This window comes from Colossoma macropomum, unplaced genomic scaffold (genome assembly GCF_904425465.1).
Source record: "Colossoma macropomum unplaced genomic scaffold, Colossoma_macropomum, whole genome shotgun sequence".
Lineage (NCBI taxonomy): Eukaryota > Metazoa > Chordata > Actinopteri > Characiformes > Serrasalmidae > Colossoma > Colossoma macropomum.
In genome coordinates this window covers 367501-388054 of record NW_023495247.1, presented here as the reverse complement: position 1 = coordinate 388054, position 20554 = coordinate 367501, and the positions used below count along the sequence as shown (strand labels likewise).

The window sequence follows — 20554 nt, the reverse complement described above, 5'->3', positions numbered from 1 at the left end:
CCTACATTAAAATGTTTGTTTAGACTAGCATATGCTTAGAGTACTGTGGACTCTCCTATTGCTGAATATTTCCAATGATTTTACTGATATTATTATATACTTATAGGTTACTTATAAACAATTATTTAACTAAAATAGTATTGTTATTATTATTATTATTATTACTACTATTTAAAGAAATCAAATATACAAACCACATCAGTGTAGCCTTCTGGCATGCCGATCCACTGTCCTCCTGGAAGCCGCATCTGATTCTCAAATACTTCCTCCATAAAACTCATATGGCCAGCATCCACGTCATACAGCAAGCTGGGCAATATGACATGTAAAAGATCAAGATCTGGTCTAAAAACCTAACTATGATTAACACGACTAAGCATTTCAGAGAATATTTAGTATTTTGCATACATGCAAAATCAATGTACAGATTTACAGATATTCCATCTAGTCTGCTGTGTTCAAATGCAATTGTGTCAAATAAATGAATCACTGTATCAAAAAGACCTCATTAGAAGCCAAGGATCAGATCGACAGCAAGCTAGTGAAGACCTGGGGCGAAACTCACGTTTTCTCTGGGCTAATGTACCAGTCTCCAGCCCAGGTCCAGCCTGAAGAAGGTTTGAAGCTCTCCTTAGGCAGCTTCACTCTGCCAGTCACCTCACTGAACTTGGGATAGGTCAGCCCTGTCGTGCCCCAGTTTCCCCACCAGAGCCAGCTTGGTCTGGTTCTCATACTGCAGGAAACACAGCAGGAACAAAACTGGCAGATCACAGCGGAGCCAGTGACAGAATAGCAGAGCTCGACCATTCATCACACACCACACGCTTGTGTGATATTATAACGCAAACTGTACATAATGTCCGATCAACTACAACAGTGGTAGCTATTAACCTCTTCAACTCTAGTCTTATTGTTCAGTTATGAAACCTGAGATTTGTTATTCAGTAGATCCACTAATTTATTTGATAACTACTATGAAACTGACATGCAAGTTATGCACTTATAAAAGTTAAACGAGGAACTGAAGTGCAGATCCACATACAGGCTTAGAATTTAAAGGGTTAAACAAGGTTAAAAAGCAGTATGTGGGATATACGATTCACAGTGAAATTGCTCACCGTCTCTGCAAACACAGACAGCTTGCCCTCGGAGAACTGGTTAAAGTGCTTGACATCAGCAGCCAGACCAAACCACACTTTGACCCGAAGCTGTGCTGGGATCTTAGCGTCTCCACTGCCGCCCTGAGGATACTGAACAAACATAGCCACTAAAAGACTTAGTATGCACAACTATCACAACACAACGTTAGTTTGAAATTTCATCATATTTCATAATGTTATACTGCTCATAGTAAAGCATACAATAAGGACTGGTAGAATCCACTGATTCTCTTTTCCAGCGTTGCCAATGATAGTATCCCTTGCACACATGAAAAATAAAAAATGGGGAAAAAATGTGAAAATTAAATGTGTACATAAAAACTATATGTGGCTACTTCATTTTACAAGCCTTATTGCTCATTTTTTTTATTTTTTTGCCCAGATCTGATCTTTCTAACTTGATGGTTCACATTTGTCTTGTCAGATCTATCATTCTTGTGAAAGAGCGTGTGTCCTGAAATGACATCCTAATTACTGCTGTCACGAGAATGAACCATCATGACAAACCGTCTGTTCATAATTAGAGCAAGACGAGGGCGAAAAAGGGTCAGATGCAGGTCTTTTGCACTGTTTACAGACACTAACTTCAGGATAGTGCATGTTAGTGCATGGTGCCTGTGAAGTGGAAAAAAAGCACATGAATTCTAGGGATGCACAATATCGGAATCATATCGATCATAAAACATCATCGAAATCAGGCCGATGCTTTGATTTGGTCGATATTTGAAACCAATATTTCATGATGCATTTAACGCGTGCTGGAAGAGCACCATTAACATTTAGGACGACACTGGCTGTGCTACAGCACTGTGCACACAAGCAAGACCTGCAGTTACTCAGGTAGGTAGCTCTGTAAATCAAACTCTAGGTGGAATTTTTTGATAGCCTGAATCTCCTTATCCAAAAAATAGAAGCTGAAGTTGGCTTCTTATTTGTCAGCTACATGTTCAAATTTTCCCGTCCCACCTTTAATGGCAGCAGTTACATTCTGGTGCCTGAGGCACAGGCAGGAAGAGCTGATAAAAGCTAAGTTCAAGGTCATTTTTACACTTTACTCATATAAACTAAAAAAAATAAAGTGTTTGCCATCGCTTGTCCGGCTTGGTATCACTCTCTTTCACATGCATGCACGTAACACAGCCATATGGACATTACAAATCACAGTCGTGATTTCAGTTGTTTCTATGTGTAAATAATAGTTAATCTTGAATCTCCCTTCACAGTAAGCACCAGAGCAGGATCTAAAGCCAAACAAAGAGACTCACAGTGGTAGTTAAATTTAATATAACAAGCTAAAGATGCTGGTTGTTGTCGGAGTGCTCAAGGAATTTAATGCCTTTCAGTCATAATGATAAGTACTACTATGAGTATTATGAGAACATTTTAAACAGAGTTTAAACAGTTTTGTGTACCACCATAAAAAAATGCATGTTAAACACCAATTATCAGCATCGGCATCAGCTGACATGTACTTCTAAATAATGGTTATCATCATTGGGCCAGAATTTCAATATCAGTGCATCCCTAATGAATTCTGATCTGACCGTTCTCTTTAAGGACACATGGCCATAGATCGGTTATTAAATCTGATCCTGTACCACATACGAAAGTGGCTCAGATCTGGTTTCAAAAGATCAGATTTGTGTGTCCACGGATTTGTGCCACTTCAGCCTGGTAATGTGAACACAGCCTTTGAAAGTATTTATGTTACTGATAAAGGATCAGACTATTTAGTGGAAAGCATTCACTCTGTCTCATTATTTCACTCTGTGTGTTCATGAAAACAAAAGCAATATCAAAACTAGTCTCAAACTGCCCAGCACATGCAAACATACCTTCATGAAAACAGTCTGGAGTTGGCCGCAGTGCTTGCCACAATAGCCCTGAGAGAAAAGCACCTCGTGGGCTGGAATTCTGTGGTACGCCACTCTTCTGTCCCCCTGAAGCATCCAGATCACTATGTCTGGCATACTGTTCTGGGGCTGAGAGAGAAACAGAAACAAGTGACCAAGAAGGTCAGAGGTACAGAGAAAGCATCACTTATACATGGCACTTGTTTTTTGGCCTATTTCCACAGCCTGAGATGAATTGCCTGCATTTGTGTTCTCATACAGGGTATGTTTAATATGGTTTTGGGGCTTTTGCTTCACGTTCATGCAATTTTTGATGGAAAACATATGCACATTTGGGATGTCCTAAAAGTATAATTTCCTTCCTTCGGTCTCACTTTCAGTAGCTTTTGAGTAACTTTTAGTGCAGGGGTCGGGAACATGCGGCTCCGGAGACACATGCGGCTCTTTTACTGCCCCTTGTGACTCCACAGCAGAATTAGATTTTTTGGTTAAAAAAAATATACCTTTATAACACATAATACCTAAAAATATACGTTACAACACACTGTTCTAACACAATTTTAACAATAAAACTTAAATGCTGGAGTTAATGTATAACTGTTAATTCACCTCAACCCTGAAGATTAGGGCACAGACTTTGTTGCAGAAAACAATCTCACTTAGCTAGTAGCTAACGAAATGGCAAGGAAAAGAAAGATTTAGAATGAACTTCCTCACTAGTTAGTGAGGTTAACATATGTCCAAAAGTTTGTGGACACCTGCTCATCCAATGTTTCTTTTAAAATCAAGGGTATTACCATGAAGTTTGTCCTCCGCTTGATGCAGTAGCAGCCTCTACTATTCTGGGAAGGCTTTACACTAGATGTTGGAAATTTCTGTGAGGATTTGATTGCATTCAGCTACAATAGCAGTGAGATAGTAGATTAGTGAGTTCAGGTAGATACTAGATTAGTTTTGGGTCACAAACACCAACTCATACTGGATGGTGCTCCATCACTCCAGAGAATGCAGTTCCACTACTCCACAGCCCAGTGCTGGGGGCCTTGTGAAATGTGCGGCAGCTCCTTAGAGTCCCATTGTGTGTGTGCACAGTTGAATGCCTCTGTCAGCAATGGGTGCACCTTAAAGTCACTGAATTCACTAATTAGATGGAGTGCCCACAAACTTTTGGAAGTATGATGTACTCATACTTGTGCCTTACTGACCTCTTCTGCAAGAGAGCGCAGTCTCTGTGTCCAGTCCTCGGCCTGCTCCAGCACCGAGCTCAGCTCTGTCTCCGGCCCGTGCTTCAGCGCCAGAGCCGCCTGCTCGATCTGCTTCAGATTCACCTTTCGCAGACGCCGCAGAGATTTATCCAGAGGAGTCACACATGGCCAGCCGTCCAGCTCAGGCAGCTCCTCACTGACAAACAAACATGTGAACAGACACTGAATGTAACTCACTGTGTAACAATTTTATATGTCAGGGAATAAAAGCTGAGAATAGCTTTACCTGCAGTCAGCGATGACATCATCAAGCAATTGTACCACTGCCTGCTCCAGGTTGTCTTGGTCACCGCCTGATTGGAGCTCCAGCTGCACCAGCTTTAGGTTAGACTCCTAAGACAGACAAGGTCAAATACATATACAGATCCATCCAAGTAGCAGAATGCATCTTCATTGTAATGCTGGCTGCAGCTCAAGTTGGCTTGGCTCTCACCAGGTGGTCTACAATGTTGAGCAGCATGTTGAGAGCTTCTATACGGGGGCTGATATCCTCCCACTCTGATGACAGAACCACCACAGGCTTCACATTCCCCCAGGGCAGGTAATAGTAGTGACAGCCTGCAGCCACATAGTGGAGCACAATTTTAGCCTGAGCATCTAATCATCAACATGCAATTAGCTGGTAAAATACATAGTCTAAATTATCTTGTAGTCACTGTTATTACTTAGCACATAATTTTGCAGTACATCAGCTAGTAAGATGGGGAGCCTCCCAAAAAATCCTGCTTAGGGCTCCCAGAGCCGGCCCTGTTGGGAGTCTTAGAAGAGGGCATTTACCTGCACTTCCTATAGGTCAACTGATCTAGAGTGACAGGTTGTACTGCCAGTAGTATTTAAAATGTATTTAAAATTTTAGGAACAAAATGAACTCCACATAGTCTGTCCTGCTTCTTCCTAAGTGAAAGGCTGTAATTAAGGATAAAGGCCACTGGGCAGTGCTGTTTCTCACCGTCAAATACTGCTCTGCTGTACTGAGTGGTGGAGGCCAGGGGCAGGCATGTGCAGTCAAACTTGTTGCCGTAGTTACCGATGCTGACCTCAAACTGAATGGCATCGTCCACATCCTGAAGGAGGGTGGCAGAGTAGAAAGCAGCAAACAAAGAATACTTCCTCTTCCGCATGAATTTCTGCACAACACAAAAGAACAAATTTAATGAAAATCTGTGAAATCTGTGAAAAATGTCTTTAGACTGGATGCTAGTGCACACAACAAGGTGAACTTTGCTCACCTCTACCACCAACAGGTCATCGGCCTGGATGTCTTCCACCCTCTGCTCCGCTCGGTCACACAGCTTAGTGGTCAGCTCCAACAGCACACGGCCTCGATACGCTACACCCTCTCCCTAGACCAGCCCAATACAAACACAACCTCTGATGCACAAACAGAGATGTCATATATGGGCTCATACTTCGGTTCATTAGCCGTACAATTAATAGATGAATGATAAGACTGCAAGTTAAAGGGTTCGCTTTGAAAATTCAATCATTTTGTTAATAACCTTGATGTAAAGTCTCATCTTGGAGACTTTTAATCGAAAACAGCCTAACTAAAACATAATTCTAAAAAATTTCAATTTTACGTGATTTATCTTACCTTGCCAAGGTTGAGAGCCTCATAAGGGTCGGAGAAGGCAGTGAAACTCTCTAAGGCTTCCATACATGTTAACGTAACAGGGGCCAAACGTCGGCAGGAAGCCCAGGCTGTCATCAACTATGACAGAAATTGTGAGGAGAACTTGTGAGTTACTGCAAACCCACTTCCAAAGTTGGGAAAGTATTTAAAATGCAAATAAAAACAGAAAGCAGGGATTGAAAAACTGCTGTTTACAGGTATTGAAAACAGCGCAAAAAAAAGATATTTGACATTTTACCTTATTAACTCTATTGATTTTTGTAAATGTACACTAATTCCAAGTTTGATGTCTGCATTACATTCCAAAAAGTTGGGTTAGGGCAGTATAAAACTGGGAAGTTAATGGAATTATCAAAAATGTGTTTTGGGACTTTCTACAGGTAAACAGGTGAATAGATAACAGGAGGTGCTATCGTGATTGGGTATAAAAGGAGTATTTACGAAAGGCTCAGTCATTTATAAACAAAATGGTTCACACTTGCAAAAAAACGCATGACTGAATAGTCCAACAGTTTAAAAACAGCACACGATTACAAGGAATTAAAAGATTTCCCCATCTACAGTCAATAACAATATTAATCGATTCAGAAAATACAGTTTTACTACAGCCCCAACTTTTTTGGAAATGAGTTTGTACAAAATTACCATAAATTTGTTTGATTGATTCTTACATTAGAATATTAAGCGTTCTTCTGAAGCAGTAAATTAGTGCAGGAAAAAAGCTGAAGGCTAAAGAAAAAGAGACAATGGAGGTTTCACAAAAGCTATGACTATGCTATTGCACCCAACTAGCCTTCTGGATTCCAAAGAGAGATATGGCATATCTCTATGCCTACGTAAAGCGAGTTGTATCACACAGATACATTATGAAAGAGAGACATACTGGTGCTTTGGATGGTCCTGGGGGGCAACTCGTCTGAATGCGTAGAAAAATAAAGGATAGTTTTAAGAAACAACAACTAAAGAGTATGACTGCATGCTCACTCTTGCTCCGAAGTTAGCCCTCCAAACAGTTAGTTGGCCCATGCAACACAGCAAAAGGGTGAGTGCAATTCTTAACATGGCTGTAAGTTAAATGAAAACACTACTGACACAATGAAAGTGCCAAAGATTTCAGAACAGCTAGCATAAACAAAAATCTCCAACCCTCTACTGCTGGACTATGAGCAAACCAGAAATTGTGAATGAAGTTGGAAAAATGGTGAGAGTTAGGTTGCAAAGAAGTGTTAGTTCTACTGATGCCACAAAATCACACAATGCAGGTAAAATGACTTTATAACTGCATATACATCACAGAGACTGCTGTCACACCAGGCAAGCTGCTTGGGTAAGGCTGAGAAACTACTACCCAACAAACAAAGCACTAACACTCCAGCAGAATCCCAGTCATTACTGAATAAGTTCTATCATCAGGAGTACAGATATACTACTGCAAACAGCAAAATGGTCACCTATGTAGACTCACCACACCACACTCTACATTAAAGCACTTACTATGAACTAGTTCCACCTCAGCATACGCTCAGAGTGAATTAGTAGAGTACATGGACAAAGTGCAACGAAAACATGTCCTACTCTTTCTACTCACAGGCCACTTTTTTCTTTTTAAAGAAATATCTTCAAAAAGTAACGAAAAAGTTTCAAGGATGTTTAAGGCAGGATTTTAGCTACAAATGTGAACAAACGTATATATATTTTAATACTTATAGTAAACTGGAGTTATGTTTGATCTGGTTCATCACTGTTTGTACAATCTGGATGATATACAGCACGAAAACGCTGTTTGTGGTACACTGATCTGAGACCAATGTTTATAATTGAGGATTTTATCTATGACTGTTGGTTTAAGGACCTACATTTGCTGCTCTGTTTCTGTTCCTTGCTGCATTCCCTCATTATGACTGTGAAAGCACTGCTGCTGCCGACAGTCAAAAATGAAGAATGCACCCCATACACAAGCAACATCCTTAAATAAACTACACAAAAATGACACTTAGTTGATTGAAGTTTTAATTACTCAAAAACTCTGTTGTGCTGAAATTGGCAGGAAGCAAATCCACTAAAACATCTCCTTTCTGGGAATTTTCAAAGGATGTAAACAATAGATGAAACTTCAAAAAAGCCATGACTTTGCTGCACTCCGTGTGAGATGCATATCAAGGCTTACCCTCTATTTCCCCTCCTGGAGCAGAGATCTTTGACATACACAGGTGTGTGGTGCCAATAACATCATTGTGGCTGGCTCGATCCCTAGCAGGGATTAGGATAATGTGCAATGTTACAACTCCAAACATATACAATGTACAATATAACTCCAAACATATACAATATATAAATACAGCCTAGTTATTATATAATTAGATGTAATCAGATGAGAATCCTTAGTCTTGTATATCTGATGTCACATTTCAAAACAGACTGACCAATCTAAAATGCGTATCCTCATCTTCTCGCACATAGATGGAAACTGCAGAGAGAAAGAAGAACATTGGCTATAAGTGCTGGTGCATAAAAAAGTAAGAGCTCATGAAAAGCAGTTATGTAGCTGATCCTACCCTGATAGGAAGTACCAGACTTTGGTTCCACTGTGGATTCGCATTCTTCTCCAGTATCTTACTGCACATCTGTGGAATGCACATATTGGTCTTCTAAAGGTCTCAGAGATCATCCACATGATTTATATAACATGCATCAGTTTCTCTAAAAAGACTGAAGTGTTCAGGTCTTTACTATAAATGATGCTCACTCTATAATGATCTGAGAGTTCACTGTTTCTATATTAAGTCAGTAGCCTGTACATCTGCTTCTATCATGATTTTTTGCATTCTGACTTGGCCAAATCTGTCTGAAACCTGGCTGCAGCATATCAGTCAGGCTTCTTGTGAGGGTTTAGGGAGGCTTAAAACAAAGCTGAGGCAAAATGTACTTCAAAGAACATACTACAGTAAATTTTGGTGAGTTGTGGGCTGCCTGAACATGACCAAAGGAGATCTAAGACATCCCGGCCTTATGTGTATAGTAGCTATTGTACCGTTTTGCCAGCAAAGTTGACTTCCACTAATGGATCCACCAGGTTTTTTCTGTTGGAGTCAAATCCCAGAAACTGCTTCATACCATCCATGAAGGCATCATCCACTAATGGAAAGAAAGGAGATATAAAGGCACAAAGATACAGACAATAATACACATAAAATCACACATACACAGAGATGATGATACTCACTTTGTGGTAGGTCCTCTGCTCTGTAGACCTTGAGAGTGAAGGAGGCTCCTCTGAGAGTGAGTCCAGCTGGCCTCAGCAGATTCGCCTCAATGTCCTCCTTCTCCTGAACGCCCTCCTTCTTATCCGTCTAAGACACATACAAACAAGCATTCACAACTATCAAGTTATATGTCAGAATTTCTCAGAAGTAAGAAGAACATGCAGTAGCCAAATGGTGAAAGCTGAGATTTTGCTTTAAGGAACAGGACCGGGAAAAAGTTATCAAACCAAAGTTTACTCTATGAATAAATACTCTCACTCACTGGTGGCTCGTCACCTGCAGCCAGGACAAACAGGCTGACCTTCAGGTAACCCCTGGCCCCAGCAGAGAGGTCATCAGGGTCTGCCAGCAATAACCACTTCCTGAGAATGGCGTGTCCTGCCACAAGAATTAAAACCCAGGATTGTAAATCAGCTCATAATGCTGAGTGAAGACTTTCTCAGACTTTTTTCAAAGTGTTATTTAGTGAAAAGAACGTTAACTACATTTAAGCTCTTAAACTGCAGGCTTATTATTCAGATATTAGTACTAAGATCTACCAAAAAGGAATCTGTAGCCATTACAAGTCAAATAATCTTTTTTGGTACTACACAGAACTGTCTTTGCTAGGCGTGTACTATGAAGCTACTATGTTTTATGCTTAGATATCAAACCCCCCTAAGCTTTAAGGGTTTGTTTATGAGCCCACACTTTAGTTCCCCATGCTCATAACCACATAACTTGCATGCCTAAAAGCAGTTACTGAATTACTTATACAAATTACTGAATAACATAAAAATTAATAATGAATAATAATTAATGAATAACAGTGTATTGCTCCTTTGTATTCACATCTAACCTGAAGTGCAGAACTTTGCGCTTTATAGGGGAATTCCACCATTTAAAAAAAAAATTCTACATGACAAAATCATTCAAATTTAAACATTAAAGGTTTCATTCTACAGAAACTTACAGAGTTAGAATTTTTCACAGTGGTGGTGATAGGAACCAGATGTCTGAAGGGTATAATGCCTTTAAAAGCTCCCTCACAAGTTATTATACAAAATGATCATGAATGTCATCTTTGTTCAAAGAAAAACGTCTCCAAAATAGTAACTTTACAGTAGAAGGCAACATTGTTTTAACTCTGAATGTAACTTATTGTAAAAATGGTTTTATTCCAAATGATTCTGGAGCATTTCAATTGGTCCATTCATCATGAAATTTTAACACAATCTAAATGGCAGCTGCAATGATCAAATAACGTAAAAAATAGAATTTTTTTTTTTTGGCAAAGATGATAACGTTGTTCACTGATCATTTTGGATAGTGAATAAAATGGCTATAATTGTGCTGTAGATGTTGCAACCCCTGATTCCTATCACCACCAAGAGGCTAGGTTAAAAGGTTAGAATTTAAACCTATTTATTGTATTGTATTACTCATACTACTGTATGTCTACCATAATAAGTGACAAAGTAAGGGAGTTTTAGTGTGCGCTAATTCAAACAAAAGCCTGCAGCCTGAAGTAGAGAGCAGTCCCAGTCTCAGCAGGAGTCTGCGGTACTCACTGTGCTCATTATACACCATGCCAACATCCATCTGAGAGCAGACAAGAAAAAACTGTCAGCACTATTATTAGCGCTTCATGAAACAACAAGCATGTGTCCTACAAACCAAAAATAATTCAAAGATATGAAGATCAGAGAAAAGAAAAGTAGCTATTCACAACAAGAAGAGATTACTAAAAGAAAGATGAATGCAAAAACAAGAAAGTAAAAAAACAAACACACATTACCTTAAATTCCCCAATGACAGAGTCTGTGCGTAGAGACTTGGAGTCAAATACCTAAGAAAAGATAAAAAATCTTATGTATTTTACATACATTTAGCTAAACGGTCAAAAGAAATTATAATATGACTAGTCTACTTACTGTTATAAATATAGGCTCGTCAAAGAGATCTGAAGGGGTTTCAAAGAAATTTAGAAAGAAAGTCTGTGCCAAAAAGAGAAAAAGATGAAGATGTTGTTAGACATAAGTTCTACATTCAATACAATAACAGTCTGAGAGCAGGAGAAACATTATTATGCAAGTTAGACGATAAACAACAAAAAAAACTATAATAATCTAAGCATCTAAGTGGATTGTTTGAAAAACAGTTCTTTACCTCATCAAAGAATGGATTATTGCCTTTCTTGATGCGTGTCCTCTTTGTCTGGCCCCCTACAGTCACCTTGACCACAGGTTTTATGTTGATGCCAGGAAGCTGTCGTCCCTCGATGATTCGCACCCGTACCTGAACATTCCAAAGTATATTTCAAGGATTAAAACTTGAACTTGAAAATGCAGCGTGCTACATGTTTTTCTGCAGATTTATAGCTACACTGAAAAAAATACACCCAAATCCAAATGCGTCAATCGGTTGCCAGTTGCACACAAATACAGTATATTAACACAATTGTGTTAATTGCACAACCAAGTAGCACATTTAAATCAAGACATACATACACACACACATATACATACATATATGTACACACACACACACACACACACACACACACACACACACGCACATATACATACATATATGTACACACACACATACATATATGTGTGTACATATATATATACACACATATATATATATATATATATATATATATATATATATATATATATATATACACACACACACATACACACACTGAAATAACCCCTGATTTCATTGTCACTGCAGAACTCATAATAACTGCTTCCACAAGAGGGCACTATTTCTGACCACCAAACATTTGCCAACAGCACCATTAGAGACTAGTCACTATGGGGCTACAGGACATTAATTATGATTACAGACACAATCCATGTGAGAAGTAATATGTGCACCAGAGCAGTAAGACCCTGCTATGGCCTCATGAATCTGTAAGACCTAACAGAGCCTGTATGTTTACAGAGAAAACTAAATTTAAAGAAATTTAAAGTGATCTGAAATCTGAAATCTGTCCACTTAGAAAATGGTCAATGTTATATAATAAGTCTGTGTTCAAAGAGGAACAATCTATACAGTCCATGTACACTCTTAAAAATAAAGGTGCCAAAACGCGTTCTTCGGAGTGATGCCATAGAAGAACCATTTTCATTCCCTAAAGAACCTTGCAATGGATGATTCTTTAAAGGGGCATTTGAGTATGAAACTAGTATTTAATATGTTGTTATTTGTATTTTAGTATTCTGTAGTAGCAGAATTGCATCCCTCAGCCTCAGTTTGACAGAATTCTCAATTTTGTATGCTTCTTGTCCATTAAAGTTCTCTCACTACAATACCCAGCAAGCACTGTGCAAATACATCATACAACCACTGAGAACCATCTACAGAGATAAAGAAATGCACTAATGTATGCACTAAAAAAATGTAAAAATGTACATCCTGTCTTTAAATAAGCGACCCAAAAGTTGCTGTTATTTTTCAAAAGTTTTTCCCATCTTCATGATACATTACCAGAAGGATACTTTTCTGGTCTTTAAACTGGAAAATCTCATTCTCAGGACCGCTGTGGCACCGCGGTAGGAGGGTAGGCATGCCTACAACTGATGTAGTGATGATTACATTTTTCAATTTGGCCACATAATATAAAGGTTTGATGCCAATTCAAGGTTTTGGTCTTTGAACTGTATGTCCATGCTGAGATCCATACAGGAACATCTATTTTTAAGAGCATATGGATTTCAACACAGTCTCTTGAAATAATGGCCATTGTGAACTGTTGGTTTCATATGCAGACATACACCAAGACACACACCTGGAGGTCCTGGGGTTTGTTGGGGAGGGGGGCTTTATTGTGGTGCTGTTTCTTCTTCTTCAGGCCCTGGTTGAAGGTTGGAGGGGCTTTCTTAGGTGGAGCTGTAGGGGCTCCAGTCTCTGGGCCCTGGGGTCCTGGAACAGGCTCAGGTTCCTCTGGAACCTCCAGCATCATCATGCTTTCTGTGTCCTCTTCACCCATAGTGTCCAGCGAGAAGACTGCACACAGGAGAAGGGCTCTGCATTATGAAAGATAGTGGACTACACCAACACACAAGAATCTCAGAAGGATGCAGCATGCTATAGTAATTACTAGGGGTGTTATGCTACGAATTTTATTCAGGTTCAATATGATTTTTGATTCTTGATTAAGCAAATGATTATTTTAAATATATATTCCCATGCAAATAAATAAATAAATTAATTAATTAATAAATAAATAGCCAAACCTAAAATATAATTGTTTTACTGATGGTTTTGAGCCGGTCAGATTCCAGATTTAAACCCTATAGAGAACATTTGGTCTCATATTAAACACAGACTATCTTTTACCAGAAGCCATCAGTGCTGAGTGGAAAAAAGCCTGTCTGTAAGTTTACCCATAATACTTCAACACTTAGTGAAATCAAAGGGAAAAGCTCTCTTATACCAAATTGAGTAGAATGGAAGTGTGTCTGTTCTGTCAGACAAATAACTAAAAAATGTCAAATATTATTGGTTTTAAGGGTGATCTTGAGAGTGAGTAGTAAAGCACTCGTTCTGAAACATCAATGAGTATTCAAAGCTTATAAAATGCTGTTCGGGCCAGCCAAAGATTTTTTTTTTTTAATTTTTACCCGATTTTTCTCCCCAATTTAGTCGTCTCCAATTCCACCCGCTAGTTAGGACTCCCCCAATCACACGATGCTATCAACGCTAGGAGGGCGAAGGCTAACACAGGCTTCCTCCGAGACCTGTGAAGCCAACCACCGCTTCTTTTCGAACTGCCGCTCACGCAACGTCACTGGACAGCCGAACGCGCTCGGAGGAAAGTGTTGCCTGAACATATGATGGCAGCTATCCTCTGACTTTTGCCTATGATATATCATGTTAAGTCACTAGACACTTCACTGTGGTCTAACCATATAAGACATAGCAGTATAGCTAACTACATAGAAAACCCAATAAAATAAAGTCAGACATCAGTTTACTGGAGCATGCACCTGCCTTAACCCTTTCATTCATGGTGTCCACATACGTGGACAGTTATGCCATTTTTTTACTATAGGTGATACAGTATTTAAGAAAAACAGATGATAGTCAAAAATTAAAAAAATAATAATAATAATTTCTCACTTGTTTCTACCTGACACTTTGTATTTAAATAGCTCAGTCCCAAAAGACAGCTTCATACAACCCATTACAGACTTACAAATTATCCATGAATCAGGCCTGCAAATCTTTATTCATTTCATTTTTCTGCAGCTAAATAATCAATCTCATGGGTAGTATTGCTTTAGCCACCAGATCTTGTAGCTGGTTACCCAACATAGGATATAAATTCAGCTTAGGTTGATGCTTACATTGTTAAAGCAAAAATAGTTCAGTGGAACTATTTAGTGAAAACTACACTCAAAATGAATGCTGCACTCTGCATGGTTGTAATTTAGCTATAACTAACTTAGCTCTTACTCTAATTTAGACTGATAGTTAAATTTGCCTCTGTGGGTTAATTCGTCATAATAGTGGATACAGCATGTCAGAATAAAGAATGAATGGCGAGAAGACTGCACACAGGAGAAGGGCTCTGCATTATGAAAGATAGTGGACTACACCAACACACAAGAATCTCAGAAGGATGCAGCATGCTATAGTAATTACTAGGGGTGTTATGCTACGAATTTTATTCAGGTTCAATATGATTTTTGATTCTTGATTAAGCAAATGATTATTTTAAATATATATTCCCATGCAAATAAATAAATAAATTAATTAATTAATAAATAAATAGCCAAACCTAAAATATAATTGTTTTACTGATGGTTTTGAGCCGGTCAGATTCCAGATTTAAACCCTATAGAGAACATTTGGTCTCATATTAAACACAGACTATCTTTTACCAGAAGCCATCAGTGCTGAGTGGAAAAAAGCCTGTCTGTAAGTTTACCCATAATACTTCAACACTTAGTGAAATCAAAGGGAAAAGCTCTCTTATACCAAATTGAGTAGAATGGAAGTGTGTCTGTTCTGTCAGACAAATAACTAAAAAATGTCAAATATTATTGGTTTTAAGGGTGATCTTGAGAGTGAGTAGTAAAGCACTCGTTCTGAAACATCAATGAGTATTCAAAGCTTATAAAATGCTGTTCGGGCCAGCCAAAGATTTTTTTTTTTTAATTTTTACCCGATTTTTCTCCCCAATTTAGTCGTCTCCAATTCCACCCGCTAGTTAGGACTCCCCCAATCACACGATGCTATCAACGCTAGGAGGGCGAAGGCTAACACAGGCTTCCTCCGAGACCTGTGAAGCCAACCACCGCTTCTTTTCGAACTGCCGCTCACGCAACGTCACTGGACAGCCGAACGCGCTCGGAGGAAAGCGCCAACCGCCAGATCTGTTACGTCAGCTAACAGACGCCTGCGCTGACTAGCATCGCGCTGAGTGATGGTGGGAGAGGGGGGGCCATCCTACCCACCCAGAGAGAGCGAGGCCAATTGTGCTCTCTTGGACTCCCGGCTACGGATGGCTGTAGCATCACCAGGGATCGAACTCGCGATCTCCTGATGATAGGGCCAACGCTTAGACGGTTGCGCCACTCGGGAGCCACAGCCAAAGATTTTTAATATTTATTTAATAATTATTTACTGCACAGACTGGCTGTGATCATTGAAGTCCTTGAATATAGCTTTTTCACTGACTGAAAAAAAAAGTTTTGCGTTGCATAGAATTTAGAAGTGACTTCAGAAAAGAAGCTGAGTCAATTGAGCATGTGCAAACATAAATATATTATTGGCTCCTGTTTTCTGCACTTTACAAATACTTTGCACTAGGGGTGCGGGAAAAAATCGATTCTTAGATGCATCGCGATGCAGACGTGAACGATTCTGAATCGATTCACAAATGTCAAAAATCGATTTTCTAAATATTTAATTTATAACGTAATGTTGACGGAACGCAAAAGGCAGAACTTTGAAGTGCAGAAGTGCAGCGCCCGGACAGTCTGTGGCAGCACATAGCAAAAACACAAGTGGAAGAGCGAGAAACCCGACCGGCAGCCTCTGCATTAAAGCCAGGTTAGATCAGGAGTCACAACACAAATGATAACATTTTGTCCTTTCAACAAAAATCAAACCACCTTGGGAGCCGCAACATTTAATGTCCAGTATGTCTCAGTATGTGATGATGTCCTAGTATAGGCTAAACAATATAAACGAAAACGCAGATTTACTTCGCTCTGCTTTAAGCTTTAGCTACAGCCGCTTTCCTCCCATCTCTGCCAGAAAACTTTTCCTCAGAAGTTGATCAATTAAATGTCTCTCAACGTTCGACTGTTTTCTGAGGCTGAAGTCGCTTCTCATTCTCCAGCTTCTTGTTCGAATTTACCCGTTCCACCTTAAATTCTAAGTGAGGCGCCAAATGTAAATGCGGCACCATTTAAGGTGGAACGGGAGAATTCGAAAGAGAAGCTGACTTCAGCTTCGCCACTTTTTACTGTTTGACAGTCTCTCGTTGCAGATTTTGTTGCTGTGTGACCTGCAGTCTGCACGCCGGTTCTCAGTCGTTGCGAAACAGGGCTTCGTGCTATGTTGCACACGTCCCGTCTCAAAGACATTTTACTGACAGCGATCTCTCCCCGTCTCTCCAACGAGACCAAAACCGACGTTATAAAATCACTAAAGAAAACGGGTAGAATAGCTGTAACATGTGCTGCGTGGACATCCATTGCCACTGGATCTTATTTCACCGTAACTGTGCATTTTATCGCAGATGAGTAGCAGCAGTTTCTCGTGCTCCAAACAAGAGCACTGAATGAGAGCCTTCCAGTTCACTTGCCACATCACTTCCATTTGATTTATCAAAAAAGACATTGGAAGTAAATTCATTACGGATCATTACAAATACTTTGCTTTAAAAGTACCAAGTCACTTTAAATAACAATAACACTGAGTCACTTAGTCACTTAAAAATGTATATTGTCTCTATATTCTGTGTATATTTTGTGTATATTTAATATATTTCTGTTGGTTTTTCTTGTATTTTTATTTATTTACTTTCTGTAGAGTGATTAGCTGAGCCTCACCACAAGCATTTCAATGCATAAATGTCCTGACATGTTGTGCAAATGACAAATAAATTGAAACTTGAACTCGAAACTTGAGCTCACACAGTGAGAAAATGTAAATGCTATATAGAAAAAAAAGATGCATCGAGATGCATCGATAATCGTTTTATAATCGCATCGCAGCCCTCTGAATCGTAATCGAATCGAATCGTGAGGTGCCTAGAGATTCCCACCCCTACTTTGCACACACTTTTTATTTATGAATGTGTGTGTGAGAGAATGTCTACAGGAATAGATGTCTGCTTTAGTGTGTTTAGTAGAATTCAGATGAGGATATCTGTGAAATTTCTGTGATGAGCTATCATGTAACATGAGCTACCACGAAAGACAAATTCCCTGTATGTGCAAACATGGCCAGTATAGCCTGATTCTCATTTCTAAATGCCTGTGTTCTCCTACAAATACATCACCCTCCTTACTCACATCCCTCCTTCTCTGCTGATTTAACATTAGCCTTCTCAAATACCAAAGGCTCCTCACTAAGATGGGAACTCTATGTCTGTATGCCTAGAATCTAGCAGTAATCAGCTTTTAGGGCTTTTAAATCTAAACTGCTCAGCAGTTGAACTTGCATGTGTGTCTTGCTGAGTCATTACCTGTGACAGTGTCCAGTTCTACAGGAGTGCTGCTGTGCTGGGGCTCAGGCTGTGGAGGAGGCTGAAAGATTGGAGCCATGCCTGGAGGAGGGATGTAGGAAACCTGCAGAGTCACTGTGGCCTGAAAGAGCACAGACAATAATACAGGCTACTATTAGATTAAGCTATTAGATTATGCTGTTGTCTATAATTTATCAGTTTTATTAATATGTCTGACACATCCTGGGTGCATGTTCTTGTTGGGGGGGTCACTGCAGATCTAACCATTTCATTAAAAAAATACAAACACACTATATTTGATGCTTGACCTCATGAAACTTCATTGTTTGTTGTAAATATTCACTTAGTCCCAATAAGATGCCTACAACACACTCCAAAAAGGTTGGCACAGAAGACTACCACTGTGTTACATCACTTTTTAACAGCACTTAATAATGATTGAGGACTAACGACATTAACTGATCCAGTTTTAAAAGAGGAATGTCTAGCACCTGCACTCTCTAATTACTCTGCCATGCTGTTTTAATACATACAGAACGTTTCTTGGTGTTATGTTGAAATAAGCTTGGACGTCCCTGAAAAAAACAGTGTCTAAAAGGCACATACACTGACCCAAAATGTGCATGTATCTCTCAGCATTAATGGTGCTTTCACAGATGTGCAAGACATCCAATAATATACCCCCATCCTATGAAAGACTCTGGCTTTTGAACTTGACACTGGTAACAATCTAGATATATGGTAACTTGTACTTCTTTAACCAGCCCCTCCCTACCTGATGGCACTGGCAAGAAAATATGGTTGTGAATGAGCTAGCTAGAGTAGTTAAAAGTGTGCTAATGGTTAGCCTATATGGTTTAGGTAACTTGTAAAAAGTGTTGCCTGAACATATGATGGCAGCTATCCTCTGACTTTTGCCTATGATATCATGTTAAGTCACTAGACACTTCACTGTGGTCTAACCATATAAGACATAGCAGTATAGCTAACTACATAGAAAACCCAATAAAATAAAGTCAGACATCAGTTTACTGGAGCATGCACCTGCCTTAACCCTTTCATTCATGGTGTCCACATACGTGGACAGTTATGCCATTTTTTTACTATAGGTGATACAGTATTTAAGAAAAACAGATGATAGTCAGAAATAAAAAAAAAAAAATAATAATTTCTCACTTGTTTCTACCTGACACTTTGTATTTAAATAGCTCAGTCCCAAAAGACAGCTTCATACAACCCATTACAGACTTACAAATTATCCATGAATCAGGCCTGCAAATCTTTATTCATTTCATTTTTCTGCAGCTAAATAATCAATCTCATGGGTAGTATTGCTTTAGCCACCAGATCTTGTAGCTTGTTACCCAACATAGGATATAAATTCAGCTTAGGTTGATGCTTACATTGTTAAAGCAAAAATAGTTCAGTGGAACTATTTAGTGAAAACTACGCTCAAAATGAATGCTGCACTCTGCATGGTTGTAATTTAGCTATAACTAACTTAGCTCTTATTCTAATTTAGACTGATAGTTAAATTTGCCTCTGTGGGTTAATTCGTCATAATAGTGGATACAGCATGTCAGAATAAAGAATGAATGGAATTACTTTGCCAACACTTCCCTCACAATAACCTCACTCACGCTCAGCAGGAACATCACTGCTTTCACAATAAAAGTCCTATTTATTAAATATGGTGTTTATGCTACTACTACCACTACAACTACTACTACTTCTACTACTACTTCTACTACTGCTACTACTATTAGTAGTAGTAGTAGTAGTTGACGTAGTTTGTGGTGACAAACTAATTGATGTGTTTGAGTAAGTGCATGTTATATAGTTCAAATTCATATTTGAAAATGTATTAGTTTACCACGTTAGGTAAAACAATTGATGAAAAAAATGCAGTTAATTCAAACATGAAAAAATGTAGGACATTTTTCCCTGCATTTTTTTAGGCAGCCCCTTGGAGAAGACCATCCGGCCATAGGCTCCTAAGGCAATTTGAGTTTAAGACCCCTGGGATGGCATATAAAATAACCGTTTTTATGTTGTAGCATCTCTTATCTTTATTTAATGTAAGGCACATCAAAAATTCGTAGAGAAATTGACCGAAATGCTTGATTGTACCAATATGGTTCTGCCTGCACTTTTTGGGAAGTGAATTTTTGTACCTATTCCTAATAATAGTGCCTGCATTCTTCCACAAGGCAAAAGAATTATCACACTGTGACATTATGGAGGGCTTGTGTTGTCATTGTGGAATGAGTGGGAGTGATATGGCCGCTGCTGAAGTTGTTTTTGAACTTGGTGTGCTGGTAAGTGTAGTACCTGGCCACACACCACACTTTCCTGAAGTTATTTCCTCTGGTCAGGCTATTCCAGAGAACACGGATACAAAACAGCTAAGAGGGACAACTCCACCTTCTCCTTTTCCATCCTTCATCATGCAGTGGCAAGACATGAAAAACACACACATACACAATGCCAGGAAGCGACGCTTAGATGACAGCAGCACAGTCTCAGAGTGTGTCTGCAGTGGGGAGTGAACGGGGTGGAAAGAGGTAGAAGGTAAGTGTTTTTTTTTTGAGTTAGGGTTAAAGGGTGGGGGGTTAAGGTCTAACAAGAGGCTGAAGGTGAAGAGATTCTATTTAAAAAAGTGATACTCAGTGTTGGGCAAAC

General features: G+C 39.2%; 1 protein-coding gene across 1 annotated transcript in view; it reads right to left on the bottom strand.

Moving 5' to 3' along the window:
- Positions 1 to 20554, bottom strand: part of dysf (dysferlin, limb girdle muscular dystrophy 2B (autosomal recessive)) — a 107315-nt gene that overhangs the window by 73725 nt on the left and 13036 nt on the right. The window contains 25 exon segments of the mRNA XM_036561419.1: positions 195 to 309; positions 566 to 702; positions 704 to 733; positions 1119 to 1250; positions 2996 to 3142; positions 4219 to 4414; positions 4505 to 4611; positions 4712 to 4836; positions 5228 to 5405; positions 5508 to 5621; positions 5873 to 5917; positions 5919 to 5989; positions 6795 to 6827; positions 8079 to 8161; positions 8335 to 8378; positions 8467 to 8535; positions 8943 to 9046; positions 9135 to 9261; positions 9437 to 9552; positions 10725 to 10755; positions 10952 to 11002; positions 11088 to 11150; positions 11323 to 11451; positions 12956 to 13173; positions 17873 to 17993. Coding sequence (XP_036417312.1) covers positions 195 to 309; positions 566 to 702; positions 704 to 733; positions 1119 to 1250; positions 2996 to 3142; positions 4219 to 4414; positions 4505 to 4611; positions 4712 to 4836; positions 5228 to 5405; positions 5508 to 5621; positions 5873 to 5917; positions 5919 to 5989; positions 6795 to 6827; positions 8079 to 8161; positions 8335 to 8378; positions 8467 to 8535; positions 8943 to 9046; positions 9135 to 9261; positions 9437 to 9552; positions 10725 to 10755; positions 10952 to 11002; positions 11088 to 11150; positions 11323 to 11451; positions 12956 to 13173; positions 17873 to 17993 — 2586 coding nt within the window.